The sequence below is a fragment of the Vanacampus margaritifer genome, chromosome 8, assembly GCF_051991255.1.
Source record: "Vanacampus margaritifer isolate UIUO_Vmar chromosome 8, RoL_Vmar_1.0, whole genome shotgun sequence".
In the NCBI taxonomy this organism is placed as follows: domain Eukaryota; kingdom Metazoa; phylum Chordata; class Actinopteri; order Syngnathiformes; family Syngnathidae; genus Vanacampus; species Vanacampus margaritifer.
In genome coordinates this window covers 11,299,944-11,318,810 of record NC_135439.1, presented here as the reverse complement: position 1 = coordinate 11,318,810, position 18,867 = coordinate 11,299,944, and the positions used below count along the sequence as shown (strand labels likewise).

At 37.8% G+C, this 18,867-nt stretch overlaps 2 protein-coding genes across 2 annotated transcripts; both read left to right on the top strand.

Moving 5' to 3' along the window:
• Nucleotides 1–1,173: 1,173 nt before the first annotated feature.
• LOC144056691 (MICOS complex subunit Mic10-like) lies at nt 1,174–6,971 on the top strand. Its single transcript, XM_077573690.1, has 4 exons — nt 1,174–1,270; nt 6,505–6,552; nt 6,627–6,736; nt 6,824–6,971. Exons 1-4 carry the CDS (start codon nt 1,210–1,212, stop codon nt 6,833–6,835), a joined length of 231 nt encoding a protein of 76 aa, XP_077429816.1. The 5' UTR covers nt 1,174–1,209; the 3' UTR covers nt 6,836–6,971.
• Nucleotides 6,972–8,440: 1,469 nt separating this feature from the next.
• Nucleotides 8,441–17,167, top strand: nbl1 (NBL1, DAN family BMP antagonist). The gene is made up of 4 exons (XM_077573766.1): nt 8,441–9,639; nt 11,906–12,086; nt 14,043–14,154; nt 16,620–17,167. The coding sequence occupies exons 2-4, from the start codon at nt 11,914–11,916 to the stop codon at nt 16,896–16,898; spliced, it is 564 nt and encodes a 187-aa protein (XP_077429892.1). The 5' UTR covers nt 8,441–9,639; nt 11,906–11,913; the 3' UTR covers nt 16,899–17,167.
• Nucleotides 17,168–18,867: the final 1,700 nt, after the last annotated feature.

Here is an 18,867-nt window from a genome sequence, read left to right as displayed (position 1 = left end):
TAAACATATTTCTGGATTTTAGTGCATTGTGCTCATAAGTCTATGTACCTTACAAGCTTACCTGTTTTCAGTTCCAGTGGCCTGTAATTTTGTCTTTGCTGATATTAATTCATGATGATATTATACACAATATTTTTCAGCCACTGGTCTATTCTGTTCTGTTGTTGATTTGCATGTACACATATGTGCAACAGTTGTCAAAACCAAATTCAACTGCCACTTCAAGTTGTATGTATTTAATTAATCTACTAAAGTATGCAAATATTATGATTTAAAAGTATTAAACTCGGCGTACACTAATACAGTTATACAACTGCACACTTTTTTAATACACTGGTACATGTACACAATCTAAAAGAGAGGTCTAAAACTTTTTGGAAGTTAGAATTGCTTCTTGGGTATTGTTTAATGAAAGACTACCATTTCATGCACACTTATGAAATACCACATTTACCCAAATTAGCTTTAGCTACTAATAATTCATGACATTCATCTATCTGAAGACGCTGATCATGTTAGTGATTTCTCACAATTGTTAATAAAAGGTAGAAAACAGATAAATATCACACTTACATCAATTTATATAAGTATTTGCAAGTGTAAACATTTTCAAATAATCACTCCCACAACAATCCAAGGAAATCACAATGTCCCGTCACTGGTAAGTCATTTATAGAGCAGGTCTTACCCCACAAGCTACTCATGTGTTGTTTGGGGCCAACCTTTGCCCCCCAGCACCATGTTGGTGACCCCCTCTAATGATACTAAAAGTACAAAAGTAGGATCCACCCACCCATTCATTTTACATTTAGGGACACCCTGTATTTTCTGAGTATGAGTGTTAGGGTTTATCAGCTCTCACACAAGTTGCACACAGGACACAGTTTGTTCAATCACTACCAGAAGCAAATAAACGCCTGCTCCTGATTGAACACACATGCATGAAGGTCGTAAATTAGTAAAACAAAGAAATGAATAAATAAACAAACACACATAACACCAGAGTAACTGTGATTATATAAAAATATAATTATTGCCGTAAATATTTGACAAGGTACATCAACAACAAATAAAACATATAAAAACAAAACAAAATAATAAATATGCAGCGTAAATGTACGCTAAAGTACAGTAGTACAGTACAGTGAGGTGTTGGCCACGTGACCTTTTTACCTATCGCGAGATTTGGAATATTGGAGAGCAGGAAACATGGCGGAGGAACACGGACGGAAGTGGGACCGGTGCCTAGCAGATACCACAGTGAAAACTGGTAAATTTCAGTTATGTTTCGTAAACGTGACTGTAAAATATTATGTTAAGTGTTTTAATTAGAATAAAATAATTTGTGGGCGAGCGAAATGCTTTCACGACGCTGTTTAGCGGGACATTTGCTTGAACACTGCGTGAGAGTGTGTATGACTCTTTACTGAGGTCAACTTCATAGAAATGCATTCGCTGAGTAGCTTATGGAAGATCGAAATTAATAAGCTACGCATTGTTTTATCAAAAGATCATGTGTTAGCATGTATAACGACCCAACTCTGATGAATGATAGTCTTCATCTCACTTTTTTTGTAACTAAGTGGAAGACTGAACAAGCTGCATCTTATTTAGCATGAAATTAACATTTTAAACAATGACGTACTTGATTTTTTTAAGGGAGAGAAAAAGTGATTGTAGAAGCCTCCCTTGTGTCTGATGTCAGTTTAATTTAAAATTCACATTCTTTTAACAACCTTACACCGTAGATTAGGTACATATGTGCTATTTGCATCAGGTCCAGCACTCAAATGGGGGTCTTCCTCCAGATGGTACTTACTCGCCTCAAGTGTCTTCACAGACGAGCACTGTGCAACTAATCTCAGATGACACTGGATGCAATTAAAACTTTACTATACCTCATTCGTTTGTTCAAGGCCACAGCAAACACTAAACAGTCCATCCCTAATCCAATATGAAACACATGCATACTTCCTGTCCACTTGAGACAATAGCATCTGGCTTGTGGCTGCCTTCAATGTGCACTTAAGAGCTCTGACTTGAAGAGAGTGCTGATGTCTGTGATTGCCTCCGCTAAGGAGGTCATGGTCATGCTAATTGTTCTTTTGTTTGTACATTAGCAGGACCGATTTTGAAGAAAATTTGTGAAGGGGCACAGCTTGAACACATAAAATGTTGTTGCGGATCCAGGAATTGTTGTACAGTTTTGTTAACGTTGTCATAATAATACAACTGAACAAATCTTAATAATGACCAAATTCAAAGTTTTAAAGTCTATATGGTGTCCAAATGAGAATAGTTTGGCTTTGACTTGTGGATTGTGGGCTGATGTGGAAGTATCTGAAAAGTGGTACTGTTGAACTTCTAATTAGTAACGAGAGGTTGTGCAAATATGGAATTTTAAAGTGTGAAGCAGAAATTGTATTGACTGTTATGCGTGACGTTCCGTGAGATGTCAGCCTAGACTACAAAATTTAGAAGTGTTTTTTTTGCTTTTTCTTAAATTCTTTTGACGCATAATCAGAAATGACTATCAAGAAATGATTGAAGAGAAGCGTATGAGCTAGAAGTTCCGGTCTCATTCAAAACAGTAAAGCCCGTATCCCACTGAGGGGCGAACGTTTGCAACGCTAACGAATTTTGATCATTTGTCAGGGTTCGTACAAGGTCGCGACGTTCGCTAAACATTTGCTAAATGTGTGCCGTGTTTATTAAAATGTCTTAAAAACGTTAAAACAGGCGAGCGTTTAGAGAACATTTAGTGAACGCTGCGACCTTGATCGAACCCTGAGCATTTTAAATTTACCCACAAGTGGACATGAGATCCAAATAAATGAGCATGTGCCAACAAATTTACGGAGAATCATGAATATTTGATCTTTTCAGAGTTATTTTCCATGGCGTACTAAACTACAAAATACTCTCACAAATTTGTCAATTGGATGCAAATAATATGTTGTTATCCTAATAACACAATTGCCCAAGTCATTTTTTACTTTATGTCATGATTAAATATCAATAAAAGAATACTAACGTAATTGCTAAAGTTGTATTTTTTACTTGGGTAGATTCTCAAACAAATATGTCAAGGTTGAATTGAGGCAACTAGACTCTTCTTATTTATTTATTTATTTATTTATTTATTTATTTATTTATTTTATTGCAAATGCTTAAATGTACAACTGCTAAGGGTTCAGAATGTGCACGGAGAACAGTTAAAACGTACACATTATTTTAGTAGTTCTAAAAAAAGAGAGAGAAAAGAGCACAAACCAATAAAAAAAAAAAGTCTAGTGAAGCAACATTTTAGAACGACATTTAGTCTAATAATCATCCATGAAATTGTGAAAATTGTTCTTTGTGTTCATGGAGGAAATGAACAACAAGCTCACTTTTCAGTGTACTTGTTTATCTTGAACACTTAATATATTCAAAGAATGAATCATTCATTCTTCCTGGATGACAAATGCTTGTATAAACTCTTTTTCGCCTCTGAAATGACTCCAGGTCAAATCTCCTGGACGTCCCGTTGTTTTACTATCGGACTCGTAAATGACGGCAAACTATAGTAGCGCCGCGACCAGCGAGACGCTCGAGCAAGCGCGGCGTAGGCTTCGACAAATGGAAAATGGTGAAATACTTCGGCTGGCAAACAATCCACTTGACTCTGCGTGACGCCACCATCGGCACAATAAAATTCGCTTCTTGCCGGGAGGAGAACATCTGCATTCTTTGAGCTCCACTGCCAGCTGTGCGAAAGTGCCTCTCGAGGCCTAAGCAACTCCGTAGAATATGTGCTGCTGGTGTATATATGGCGGATCTTATGTAATTTTGCGAAAAATATTGCAGGATGTCGCTAGCTTTAAGTTAGCCGCGTGTTGCTACATGTTACAAAAATGTAACGTTTCATAGCTTTGTTTTGTCAGATTGTGTTTTTCCTGAGAGTGGTCGCCTTGGATATCAGTTCAACTGATTTCCCGTGATTGAAAATGAACATCGGTGGAATTTTGAGCGGATAAACAAATATCTAACAATAGGGCACTGTGAACCTGGCGAGGGTTTTCAAGCCCGCGGCTTGTATATTTTTTGTTGCCGCGCAAATCTTTTCATTATAGCCAGACGAAGACAGACTGATTCAAAGGGACATGTTGATTCGCTCTCATATTTCCCTACGAGTATTGCTATGAAAATCAGCGCTTGGCACGAGAAGAAAGCCAAAGCCAGCTCGAACCAAACACGGAGCCTTAAGTTGAGCAAAATATTTGTATGAAAAGGATGCATATGGTTTAACGTCGATCTGGACTGATAATGAAGATGAGCTTTTCTTGTTTGACTTTCCTAAAGCTGCGTAATCGAAAACAGTCCGAGGTTTCGGTTTGAAGAACATCGGTCATGCTGCATAGCTCTCTGAATCCAATTAAGAGTCAAGAGGGGCCCAAATGGCGCTTTTTATATGTTTTCTGTGCTGGCTGGCCTGCCACTGGGTGCGGCGTGGCCTGCACATTCCTCCTCAAGGTCCTCTCCGGGTCCGAGACAAAACAAGCGTGGTGATTTTTGTGCCACTGCCCGGCCGTTCTCAAGGCTGCGCTGCATGGGATCAACACCGCAGCGTTCTATTCCTTACCTACACGTGCAGCTTTCGGACCCGGCCTCTGCCTCAACCCCACACACTCCTTTGGCACCTTTTTAGTGCTTTCGTGCTCTTGTTTGTACAACGTTGCCTTCCTGTTCCTCATGAGCAACGTCTTGCTGTTTGTGTTTTCATTAGGGTTCTCATCACTGCAGTATTACATCTACGGTGGATCCAAAACAATTTCCGTAACCATTTCATCTCAAGACCTACATTAGAAATGTGATTCCACCTACTCAAAATAGCAACATGGCATGTGCTGGTTACCGGTTTGACAGTTTACTGCGGTTTTAAAAAGTCAAATATTTCAATAGCCGCTGAGCTCTTCTTCCTTTTTTTTTTTTTGAGGGAAGTCTAAGCAGAGTACAATATGATTGGCTGCTTCCAGAGTTGAGTAAACAAGCAGCCTCGTGGAAGCTAATTACCTCCAATTATCGGTAGTCTTATTTGTATGTAACAAAAGAGGAGGAGGGAGGGAGCAAAACGATATACGGCAAACACAGATGCCAGCAAAGGTGCCAGCAGGTACTAATTAGCCCCAAGGACAACAAAAGTGTCCCCATGGGTCTGTTCTAAAAATAGCTCACCAGTGTTGGGACATTGTGAATTAAAACCGAAGAAGAATGTTGATATTTATTTATTTATTTAGACTTCACATGAAAGATATTTCTTCTGTACTAATATTCTATATTTTGTTTAAAAAAAAAAATTACCGGTAGATTGTGGGCACTCAGGGGGTAAAAATGCTGTTTACCCAAATAGTTCAATAAAGGTCATTTTAGAGTAGGGCTGGGTTTAAAAAATCGATATATCAATATTGAATCGATATTCCTTTTCGTAGCCCAATATCAATTCATAAAACCATGAATCGATACTTTTAAATATGGCTACCAAATGCAAATGTTCCTTTCTATTATTCAGAATACCCCAAGAGGAGCCCATCGTTTTTGCCAATTTATTTTCATAGTACTATGGTTGTAATCGATTTCAATTATTTTTCATTGCTTTGATCGGGTCATGTTCGATAAAACATACATGAGTAATGTAATTGCATTGGATTCAATTTTAAATCGTACTGATGCACCAAGAAAGAGCAAGAAGTTTCTATTTGCAGCAATTATACTTCGGAGAATGTCTTCCATATAGAAGTCAAATTGGCACTGCATGAAATCCTTAACTGAATTGAAAATAAATGTGAATCGAACCGGGCCCTTATAAATCGAATCGAATCAATTTTGGAAAACGATACCTAGCCCTATTTTAGGGTTGTAATTTTAGTTTAATTAGGTTATCATTGATATGTTGGCTCATGTTTATCATACTGTCGGAATTGAATAGACCTGATCAATGGAGTTTTGTTTTTTTTAAAGACTCAAACGCAAAGTTATGTTGTATATTATCTAAATATATTCACTGTTCACACACACACAAAAAAAATTCTCAAGCAAGTGTAAATTTTTTATTTTTTTTTTTACATAGTTTTCAACCGATCTTGCTTAACTAACAAAACTGTTAATGTCGGTCAGAGGTATTGTATCAGTTTTGGAGCAAGATGAATGACGATAAAAAAAATAAGTTGGGAAAAAAAGTTCCCCAAAATGCATTATGGAAAATGACAGTGGGTCAGGTTAGGTTCTTGATGTTGTGCAGGTTAACGTTGTGCTACCAAAAAAAAAAAAATCTAAAAATAGGTCTAGGTCTGTACAGGAAAATGTATGATTCCTAATCCAGTCAACCTTTTTAGGACGTCTGTTCCGTATCCACTGTGCCAGACGTGTTGAGACTGGATCAAAAATAATCACGCCACCTCACTGCTCGAGTTGAGTCACTGCAGCCGAGTCGCTAATGCTGTCTATTTTTCTTCTCTTTTTCAGTAACCGGCCTGGGCGTGGGGATCGTCTTCTCCGTCCTTCTCTTTAAACGTAAGTCATCAGCGTAAAGAGAACCAGGCTCTCCTCATTTGGGTGATGAATGAATGTTTTTGTTCTGCCCACAGGACGCACATGGCCTGTCTCGTTCGGTGCAGGTTTGGGTTTGGGCATGGGCTACTCCAACTGCCAGAATGACTTCAGGTCGCCGTACTTGATTCATGGCCGTGTGGTTAAGGTGAGCGTACGGTTTGAGGGAAGTGTTCTTGTTGAGGGCTGTTCACAAACGCTCACCTCAGGCTACATCATCTCTATTTCCTCTCAGGACCAGCAGTGAAGGATTACGGAGGATGCGGATTCACCACATAAGCATCTGTTTTGCGTTGCCCTTCTAATGTGGCTCTGCCGCTTATGCCCACTGTTAGCCCGCTAAGGGCACTCGATTTATATTTAATAAAGTGACTTAAAGAGGATTCTGTGCTTCTCTTTTGTCTGTTTGCAGACCAATGAAATGCGGTTTGGGTGTGGGAGGTAATATTGTGTGTTAATGAGCTCTGAGACTTGACCGCCTGCTGTTTTGGAATGAAGGCCAGGTTCAGCATCTGCGGCCCGGTTGGAGAGTGGGAGGAGAAAGAGTTGAAGAGGAATATTATGAAATAAAAGAGAAAAAAAATGCTAGCTCGGGGGGTATTTGTGGATATGGATAAAAAGACATTAAATACAAACTAATGTATTTTTTGGTATAGTTTTACTTATGATGTACACAAGTTTTTGGTTGACTTCCAAGTCTTTTCAACACTATTTCCCCACAGGAAATAAATTAAGTGAATTCATTTATTCCAGGCTGAAACTGTTACTATCATAAAACCAATACTAACTGGTCAAAATGTGTGTTTGGTAAAAATAAATATAAAAAAGTAATTGACATTCAATTAATATTGATATATTAATATGTTGTATGTGCCCCAACTAGTCTAAAATCATTGTTTAATCTGATAAATATGGCATTTAGCGAAATCCACCTGTTTCAGCCAGCTCAGGGGGCGGCCATTTTGTCACTTGCTGTGGACTGAAAATGACATCACAGTTGCTCAGGTAATGACCAATCACAGCTCACCTGTTTTCTGAAGCTGAGCTGTGATTGGCAGAAGCGTCAAGGTTTTTAAACTGTAAGATAAAGAGGAATATTCTCAGGGTACTTAAGCGCCAACGTAATTGATTAATTCCATTTTGGGCCGTGTCCCAATTCTTCTCCTCATATACTTCAGGATTCTGGGAAGAAAGCGTCTTTGTGTCACTTGCCAAAGCATCATGAGGTCGACGTGGCTTGTGTAATCACTGGCAGTGTGCGCTCCTCATCAAGATTGAGTGCATGTGCTCGGACCACTCCTGCGTTTTGCACGCTTGTCCGATTGAAGAGGAAGAAGACGAAGAGCAAATATTAGTGCGGACGTCAGTTGACGTTAAGCCCCCCTGCTGAAGCAGAATCCGCGGAATGTAGAAGAAGGCCTTTTTTCTTCTTCCTGGGACTGGATCTTGGGTCTTATTGCTAACAGGTGAGAAGAAAACGGGTGCTTGGTGAAATGCTCGTTTTACTTCTTCATCGTGCTTTTCCCAGTTGAAGCCCACACATTCCAGGACACAAAAGAATGGCGCTTTGGAAGGTCATTGACTTCAACACCGGTGCTGCTCCGAAAGCATGTCATATTGAGCCTATCGCTCATCCCCTGTTCATTGAAGTATGTGTTTGCTAATTAAACCGATAAGAACACTCGTGGACTCCAGCCAGGCAATACACCTGTGCAGTGCGGGAGCTTGGGCAGGCAGGTGAGATGAATATATAACGCCAGGCTAGCTTTCTTATAAAGTACATGAGATACACGGTACACCCCTAAAATAGCACGCCCCTGCTGTTTTTTTTTTTTTTTTTGCATTTATTGACAATTTAGAACATCCGGGCATTTTTGATACTTGCCCAATGCAACACAATGCAAATGTTTAATTTATACGGTGAAAAGAAACAGCCTACTGTATTGCTTTTGTCTGTGACTTGTGTCTTGTTATAGTAGCCAAATGACTTTTCATTACATTTTAAAAGCAAAATAATCATCACGAATCAAATTACAACAATGCAAAGTCCAATGCTTTTCAATGAGCGGAGAGTTCTTTCACCGAATTGACCGCCATTTTGACTAGTGACGTCATTTCGGAATTGTCAATTAGAACAAAATGTAGGACAAGACTTTAACGTCGTGTTCTCATTTTGGTGTTTTTAATATTTCTTAGTTTAAGGTTCCTTGTAATTTTTATTTTTATTATTTATTTTTATCACTCTTTTTTATTATTATTATTTTTACTATGTTATTGTCAGATTGTATATTATGTACTTTTAAAAATAAGCAATAGACCTACTATAACGAGACTCAAATTTAGAACTACCATCTCCTAAGTGTATAATTGTATGGAATGAACTAAATATTTTTTTTGATTTGTTTGTTTTGTGAAGGATTTTTAGATTGTGGAAGTGTTTTGTCCATTGTTTAAGTCATGTTTACATGTGTTTTAAATATTTTGTCTACGATTGAAACTTGGTGTGCGTACATAAAACATGTTCCATGAACGTCACATGTTGTGAACGTGTGACTAATCCGTGTTATCTGCCCGGATCGCCACCTGATCTTCGCCTCGCCTTTAACTTTAAAGCAGCCTTTTTTCAAACTGGACATCCAAACCTCCTCACAGCAGGACCTCCGTCTGCCTGACTGCGAGCTTTTTTTTTTTTTACAACCACAGCTTGGAAAGAGCTTTCCAGTGGACTTTTTACAGTGAGACTTGACTCGGGCTGGAGGAGGACGAAAGAAAGAAAGAAAGAAGAAGGGGAGGAAGGGGAGGGCCGCTCCGGGCTGATGGAGCCTGACATGAGATAGCAGCGCACGGCCCATCTCCTCATCCTCCTCTTTCCTTCCTCGGACCCTGAACAACATGTTGTTGCCGCTGCTCCTGCTGGAGGATGATGTGACCGCTAAATGACTTCAGCAGGCTCGGGTGTACCACCGCAGAGCAGGACGCGCTCCTAATTTGCTTTAAACAACTATCAAGACATCTTTTTTTTCTGGCAGACGGTGTTAACGCGCAGCAACGGTAAGATCAGCGTCAGTGAACCGTTGCTTTTTTTCGTATAAACGACTTGTAATGTCATCACCTGAGCAGCGACTGATACTTATTAACCGCAATATTATTTCATTCCTTGTTCAGTGATACCAAAGTTTGACGTCAGAAAAGCCATCGGCGTGATTATTAAATGTAGGCTACTTTTATTGTATATTAATCCTTTAAATAAAATTTGATCTCATCCTCTTTACGTTACGATTGAAATGTTAGGTAGGCAATGTTTGAAGCTTCCAAATTAGATTTCATAATATGACTATATATGGAAAATTTGAGCAAACTGTGTGCCGTGGAACCTCCAAAGTCGAACAAACAAAAAGTCAAACATAACTTAAAGTTCAAATTCCACATGAGGTGTCAATACATCTCGTGAGACTTCAACTCATTCAAACTTGAGTCGTTTTTATGTTTGTTTGTTTATATATTTATTTTGTATTTTTTTAGGGTACATTTTCTTTAGATTTTTACATTTCCCCCTAATGCAAAAGCCAATGTTGCCACTATAGAACCGTAAATGGAACTTAAATATAGAAAATAATTTGGCTGCTCAGTAAAATATGACCCTACAATTAATGATCAGTACATACACAAATTAATTTCACCAATCCAATGCTAACACAAATAGCATGTAGCCGAATAGCTAATAATAAGCATGAAAATGACCAAAGAAACTTACTGACGAAAAGTACATTTAATGTTCACTTTCTAACCTGACATTGTTGCCTCAATGAATTTCTTAAACAGTGCATACATGCTGACGACACAAACTCCAGATGTGTGAAATCCTACCTGCCTACAAGTATTGTACAAAAAAGGCCAGCATTATAATATTCCTACAAAAACACCTTCCTCTTTCTTTTCCATCATGTTTCTATAAATTGTTTTCAAAGGGCGAGTTGTACTTTATTCTATCCGGTCACTGTGTTTTTAGACTTGTATGACAGTGCTGTTGTTACACAAAGCATTGCCTGCAGAGTCAGACCTAGTGATTCTCCAAATGTGGTTCTTTGCAGGCTCACACGCGAATCAGTGAATAAAATGTTCAAAGTGTGCGTCATGCTACAGGGTCAAACATTCTCTTTATTTTATTTTTAATTTTTATAATCCAGTACAGTACATATAAGCACAGTTCAGTTGTGTTTAAGTTTTAAGTACAATACACTTTTGTAACTTTTTGTTTACAAAATATTCTTAGCCTACTGTAGGTACCAGATAAAAAATAAAAAATAAATCCTACACATGCAAGCACAAATTTATGTTCATATTGTGCATAAAGTGACTTATAAAAATAAATCAAATACTATATTTTTTAAGAATTAAAAAAACAAAATTTTTGCTACTGTATTTTAATGTTGGTCATGGTGGAAATATTTTTTTGAGGTGGTACTTGATGTAAAAAGTTTGAGACTCACTGCCGTAGATTTATGAATGTGACAGTTTGAGCCATAAACTCATTTCACGCTACTTGATTTCTTATGGGAAAATCATTCTGAGATTAGAAGTCAACTCGTGTCACTGAACACAGTGTGTCTAGCTTTGGATATTCTACTGTGAATATCAGTAGGTAAAGTTTCCCAAACCTCGGACTGGGGGCCTAAAATGGGTTGTGGACAATTTTTGGGTGGTACAGCGTCGACAATTGTTAGAGTAAAAATCAATAAGATGTTTTAGAGATCATCAAGCAGGCACACGTCTTGGCAAATGTCTTCTTTTGGATTCATGTTTGACCTAAAGTCATGTTGATTGTTCTTTTTCTCATCAGTTTATACACACAGTACTCTTACGGTGTAAACATGATATATATATATATTTAAAAAAATAAATTAAAAAAAAGAGAGCAATGATGTTATGATATTTGCATTGGGTTTGCTTGCATCTGCTTCACAGAGAACCAAAAAAAAAAAACACAGCAGGAGAAACGTGTTAAAACTTTAGCTTGTAAATGACTTGACAGGCTGAGGCATTTTTAAAGAGGGAGGTGAGGACATTGCTATTGAGGTCAGAAAGGCTTTTCTTCCTCCAACTCTTGGTCTTTTTTAGAGACAATGGGAGTCGAGTCCACCCTAATGTTCTCTCTGCAGCTGGCCATTTACATCATTTTCAAGCATGCCTGTGTCAGTTGTTAAACATCATAAATAAGGCCAGGCATCTTTGGAAAGTTTTTTTGGGGGGTGAATAATATCTGATAACAAGAGTTTGGTGATAGTTGGTAACAGGCCACCGCGTTGTGCCCTTTTAGGTGCAGTCATGTGGCAGAGCATTCCCATTTGCTGCGCCCTGTTTGCATTGTATGCGGCGGCACCGCTCGCACACATCAACCGCCTGGCGCTGTTCCCTGACAAGAGCGCCTGGTGCGAGGCCAAGAACATCACGCAGATAGTCGGGCACACCGGATGTCAGCCTCGCTCTATCCAAAACAGGTCAGAATCAGACCCTTCCCTCCTACGTGTCCTTCCTTGCTTTTAATCGGATCATCTTTTCATACTGTTCAAAACAAGCCATCGTTCAGTGTCCGCTACAAGACAATAAGAAAAAAAACTCATGTTCATATTTCTTAAGTTTAATGTCTTCGCATGTTGCTGTATTTTGCAAGCACATGATCTTTTATTGCTTTTCTGATTCTCCAAATAAAACTGCTTCCCGTACAAAATCCTATTGAAGAGTCATTTGCAATATGCTAACCATTTACCACATGCAGTGACATTGTTATATAAAAAATGGTGGGCCACCAACTGCTGGTTTTAGGTAGGCTACATACCAGGAAAACTATAATATGCTTTCAGTCTGACAAACACCATTTGCGAATCATTATAAAATGTCGGAACTGAATTCAAATTGTATCTATGAAGTGTCTTCACATAGCGGGAGCTAAGTTTGGGTTTCTCTTATTTTGTCTTTATTTCAGTAGGAAATAACAAAAGGGTGACAGAAGGCTCATCATGGAGTTAAATGCAGATTCGCGGCCTTCAATTTATACTGACCAAAATAAAGTCATAACAATCACACTTAAATTTTTAAATAATCATACACTTGTGTCATCAAAACTATACGTGGCCTTTTGAGACTCGAGGCTGGAAAACAGGAAATTCCTATTGAAATGTCATATAGGGTGCATAAATGCAATAACATAATTATAGCTAAACTTATGTAAATAATTATTCTTAACTATTTGAGCTTGGCACTGAAATCTCTCAGCACTCGTGCCGAAGCTTGAAGAATTGGATATGAATTTGTCACAGCATTTAATTTTATTGTTCAGCGCAACAAAAGGACATTCGCAACTCTGTTAGTACCAGTCAGTGATAAAAGAGAAAAAAAATGTGAAGAACTTCAACAAATATGCACACAAAATTATGCAAAATACTGTACACCAACGGTTCTCAAACTTTTTACAGCAAGTACCACCTCAAAAATATTTACTCATCAAATACTCCTATAATGACTAACATTAAAAAAGAATAGCACAATAGGCCCAAGTGTTCATGAAAAAATGAGGCAGATGTTTTGTTCCTGGAAAGTATTTATTGTAAAGATCTGTAGCATGCACAATTGAAATATTAACAAAGAACTTAAATAAAGAAAAAAACAACCTGTACTAACATAATTATTAAATTAAAATGTATTACGAATAAATATCAAATACAAATAAAACCTAAATTAAATTAAATTAAAAACAACATCTAAAAGATTTAATGTGAACGTAGCCTATTGTAGTAAATATTAAATACAACAGAACTGTCAAAAAGTTATGAACAGTTTGGACATTTAATTCAGTGATTCTTTTGCCTACCACTAGAGGGAGCCCACATACCAAACTTTGAGAAACAGTTCCTCAAACAGTGGCAAATCCCAAATATGTCATCCCTCAATTAGTTGCAATTAAATGCCTCCCTCAATTAGACACTTCTCCTAACCAAAACAGCAGCACCGATGCTCGTAAGAAGTCAATTTCAAGTATGGAGACTCACCACGTGTTTTAAAGAAGTGCCGTCCCAGTATTCAAGATTCAGATAACTTGATCCTTAAAAATGGCAATTCCCCCTGTCACAACCCGCCCGACGGGAAGCCTTGATCTTGCATTAGGCTATGTGCTTCTCCACATAAGATAAAAACACGTCATTGCTTCCTTGACGGCATTCCAATATACTTCGGCATGTAAGCACTCTGCAATGTTGTGCGTGTCCATGTTTATTTTTGGGGCGGGGCTACACAACTTATCATCTTTAATTAGTCTGTAAAACTAATTGTACTGTAACTGTAGTTTCACTTGACGTTTATTGTATTATACCAGTAATATTACTACAAAAAAAAATCCATCATGCTTGGATACTTTGGCTGTGTGCTTCAGGAGATAACATCCTGTGTCTTCCTTGCAGAGCTTGCCTGGGTCAGTGTTTCAGCTACAGCGTTCCCAACACCTTCCCACAGTCCACGGAGTCTCTGGTGCACTGCGACTCCTGTATGCCTGCCCAGACTCAGTGGGAAGTGGTAAGAGTTAATGCGTGTTTGTTAGCTCACGTAGCAAGCGGACTTCTGGTGCCCCCCCCCTCCCCCTCACCCGAACGAGCATGTTCAGTACTCAACAAAGTACATAGAAAAACGGCGCATTCGTTCCTGTGCTTATTGACAACGTTAATCCGCGTTCTACGATTGTCTACGTTTCATTGAACCTCCGAGACAGGAATCCGGTCTTGCGACAACAAAGGCTTTGGAGTGAGCACTTTGGAGGGCTGCCATGTAGACTAGGTTGGTGGGGGGCACAGGTGAGGTCACCTCATGTTGAGAGAGAGAGAGAGAGAGAGAGAGAGAGAGAGAGAGAGAGAGAGAGAGAGAGAGAGAGAGAGAGTCCAACTCAACTCACTTTTAATTATCCTCAAATGAATGTTTGTGTTCGTGGTTGTGATTATTGTTGCACGGCTTTAACTGGAGCTGGAAATAACAAAGGCAGATCTCTTGAAAGAGGATAGCACTCACAGTTGCTTTGGCCCCCGTACGAGATCTTGATGAAACTGCTGAGTGATCATATTCAATGCACAATGCAAACAGCGAGGGGACGACGTGTGAGGTCCGAACCGCCAGTTTAGCTTGCGCAATACCGACATTCGCTGGGAATTTATACAGTGGGAATTTCCGAAGTGGAACGTGCCAAAAGTGCTGAAATTTGGGCTTCCATCACAATGTTTTTAAAGAATATGACTTGAATGTCAAACAAAATTTGCGGTACAAACCATCACCATCCTTGACATTTGTCTCATTTTTAAAGAGGGAAGACACAACAGACCATTTGTGGGTGAAGTGTAGAAAAAGAAGTGAGAATATGTATGCAAAAATTTTTTTTTTGGTAACGTTAGCATTTCAACTGCAAGCAGACATGTACATGTAAACAACATATAACATGTGAGCTTTCTGACAGGGTGGATGATGACAGCTAGACATTTTTGGTTAATGTTAGCATTTTAATGGCAAGCAGACATCTACATGTAAACAACAATATGTGAGCTTTCTGATAGAGTGGACAAAGACAGGGTGGACATTTTTGGTTAATGCTAGTATTTTGACTGCAAGCAGATATGTACATGTAAACAACATAATATAATATGTGAGCTTTCTGACAGGGTGGACAATTACAGGGTGGATATTTTTGGTTAACGTTTGCATTTTAACTGCAAGCAGACATGTACATGTAGACAACATTATATGTGAGCTTTCTGACAGGGTGGACAATGATAGGATGGACATTTATGGTTAACGTTAGCATTTTTAACTGCAAGCAGACTTGTACATATAAACAGTCTATAAAATGTGAGCTTTCTGACAGGGTGGACAATGACCTGGTGGACATTTTTTTTTGTTAACGTTAGCATTTTAACTGCAAGCAGATGTACATGCAAACAACATACTGTAATATGTGAGCTTTCTGACAGGGTGGACAATTACAGGGTGGATATTTTTGGTTAACGTTTGCATTTTAACTGCAAGCAGACATGTACATGTAGACAACATTATATGTGAGCTTTCTGACAGGGTGGACAATGATAGGATGGACATTTATGGTTAACGTTAGCATTTCAACTGCAAGTAGACATGTACATGTAAACAACATACAACATGTGAGCTTTTTGACAGGGTGGACAATGACAGCTAGACATTTTTGGTTAATGTTAGCATTTTAATGGCAAGCAGACATCTACATGTAAACAACAATATGTGAGCTTTCTGACAGAGTGGACAAAGACAGGGTGGACATTTTTTGGTTAATGGTAGTATTTTGACTGCAAGCAGATATGTACATGTAAACAGCCTATAAAATGTGAGCTTTCTGACAGGGTGGACAATGACCTGGTGGACATTTTTTTGTTTGTTAACGTTAGCATTTTAACTGCAAGCAGATGTACATGTAAACAACATAATATGTGAGCTTTCTGACAGGGTGGACAATGATAGGATGGACATTTTTGGTTAACGTTTGCATTTTGTGAGCACATGGCAGACTTTGACTTTCAAAATTGCTCCCACGTGACCTATTGGCTAACATACAACTCAATAGAAAAAAAAAAATCTGCTCAAATTGGGGTCCTGGTGAAGGTGGAGAGAGTTTTGAACAGTTCCAAACAGCATTGGGTGTTAGCACAAAATGTTGAATCTTCTGCTAGAAAACTGAAAAAATGTCAGGGAACGCTTACCCCATTTGGGGTTAATTAGAGGCACCTAAAGTGTGTCCTGAATATAAATGTTAATATGTTAATTTTGAACATAGTCACACCCCAATTATTAGAGGGTGTGCAAACTTGTGCAGCAACACGGTTTAATTTATTTTTACTTATCTCTGTTTTTTGTGTGTGTTAAAAACCAACAATTGGGTGGTGGAGTTGTATAAGTACTGTATACACTTTAATACATATTTACAGTATATATCCATACATGTATATACCATCCGCCTGTGTGTGTGTTAGGTGACTCTCGAGTGCCCAGGGAACGAAGAGACTCCTCGCGTGGACAAGCTAGTGGAGAGGATCTTCTACTGTAGCTGCCAATCGTGCGGCAAGGAAGGCGCCCAGGAGGGTGCCATGATGGAGCTGTACCCGGCAGACAACAGCCTGGATCCCCCGTCTTTACCTGACACCGTGAGCGAGACTCATTCTCACCCACCGCCCCATTCAAATACACACTCAAAGCACAGCCACGCGCATGCAGGTCATCACCCTCTTCCACACACGTCGGACGGAGGGTAGGTTTGACTCCTCCTCTTTGCATCCTTTTTGATGGATAATGTTGCAGAAGCACTTTGAAGATATGGTTTCACTTTGTGTTAAAAGCTGCAAATGCATTTTATTCATTGTTAATAGATTGTCATTAACACAAAAGCCTATTAATGCACTGCTTTTGTTTGCTGATAACATATGTGTGCATTTGTGTATCCAGACGCAACCATAGTCTATTCTTGAACTGTGGTATCTAACGTTTATCTGTATTGAATACAATAAATTCTATTGTCAAGATATCTTGATTGTTTTTTCACATTGTCTGTTTAATATTAATCAAAGGTAAAATAAATGATTAGAGTATTTTTCACTTTAAAGTGCCTAAGAAGAAGAATTTAATGTCATGTCAGTATGCCACTAGAGGGCGCTCATACTTAAAAAAAAAAAAAGCACGAGGGAGCAGACGTGTCATTTGATTTTTCATCTCGTTTGTAGATGCGGCAAAGAATGAAATAAAATGAGTATGTCAAATATTTAAATTCTAGGTTTATTTTAATATAAAAATATTTTATATTTTTAAAGAATGTATAATTTTGTGAAATTCCCCCTTATATAATCAAAAAAATCATTATGTAAAAAAAAAAATCATTTATTTATTCTTAAATTATGTAACTACGAAATAAGTAGAAATATTTCATTTCATTTAGCCAGGAAAAATAACTGATTTAAAACTCGGCTCAGTGGGCTAGATTAAAGACCAGAGCAAGTCATATATGTGGCCCGTGGACCATTGGCCACACCTGCTTTAAAGCCATGATATCATTTCAGAAGACTGCTGCTTTGCAGGTGAGTCATAATCCTGTACTGACGGTGTGGTGCTATTGCACTGTTAATGTAATAAATGCACTTTAAATCAGTGGTTGGTTTTAAAGCTGTTTTGACCTGGAGTAAAGGGTCTTTAAATGAGCCATTTTAACATGAGCAGAATGTGTCGATATTGAACATTTCTGAAACAAGACGTACGTAATGACAACGCTAAATTGTGTTCTTTTTGTAAATTTATGCTATCTATAGACACACATACTCCGTAAGATTCCACTAGGTGACAGTATAGCTCTATAAACACCTTCCTGTTCCCTCTCAATTAGTGTCGGCCATCTTGAAAATGTGAGCAGTTTTACTTTTATTCTTGTTATACAGCAGATATTTTAAAGATGTATATCACTGTATAAAGAAACACAAGTGATCAATGCAGAGGGGTCAACGGGTTTTTGTGTTTCTGTGTGTAATTTTTCAGACTTAGTTTTTCATACATTTTTAGACTTTTCTGCTTTTCTATCAAATTTCTGACATTTTTGCCAATTTTATTGATATATTATGGTCATTTTCTGCCTCTCTGCTTCCTTATTTGGACATTTTTTGGCTTATTTTTCTTTTACATTTGTTTCTGCATTTTTTCATCAATTTTCTGACTTTTAGTTGCAATTTTGTGGACATTTTATGTTAATTTGGGGGATTTCTTCTGTTTTCGGACATTTTACAGTTTAAAAAAAACATTTTATTTTCTGCCTTTTTTTAAATACATTTTATAATTAATTTTCTGCTTTTTTTGGTAATTCCAATTTAAACATTTTATCTTCTACCTTTTTAAAATTACATTTTCTAATTAAACTTTTTTGGGGCGTGATTTCAAAGACATTTTATGGTAATTTTCTACGTTTCCTCTTCCTTTTAATTATTTATTTTTATTTTTTAAGTTTTTCATCTTCCTTTCATATCTTTTTTTCTGACAACTTAAAAAATTGGACTCTGATGTTCTTTGAATATTTAATTATTATTTTTTTTTATCTAAATAATTAATTAATTTAAAGATAAATTTAAATCTAAAAATCTTAAATAAATATGTACCAAAAAAATCAGCTTTTTGAGAGGGAGTAAAGAGCCACAGGTTGTAGACCGCTGGTTTAGGGATAGTACAAAATATCATCCAGAAAATCTA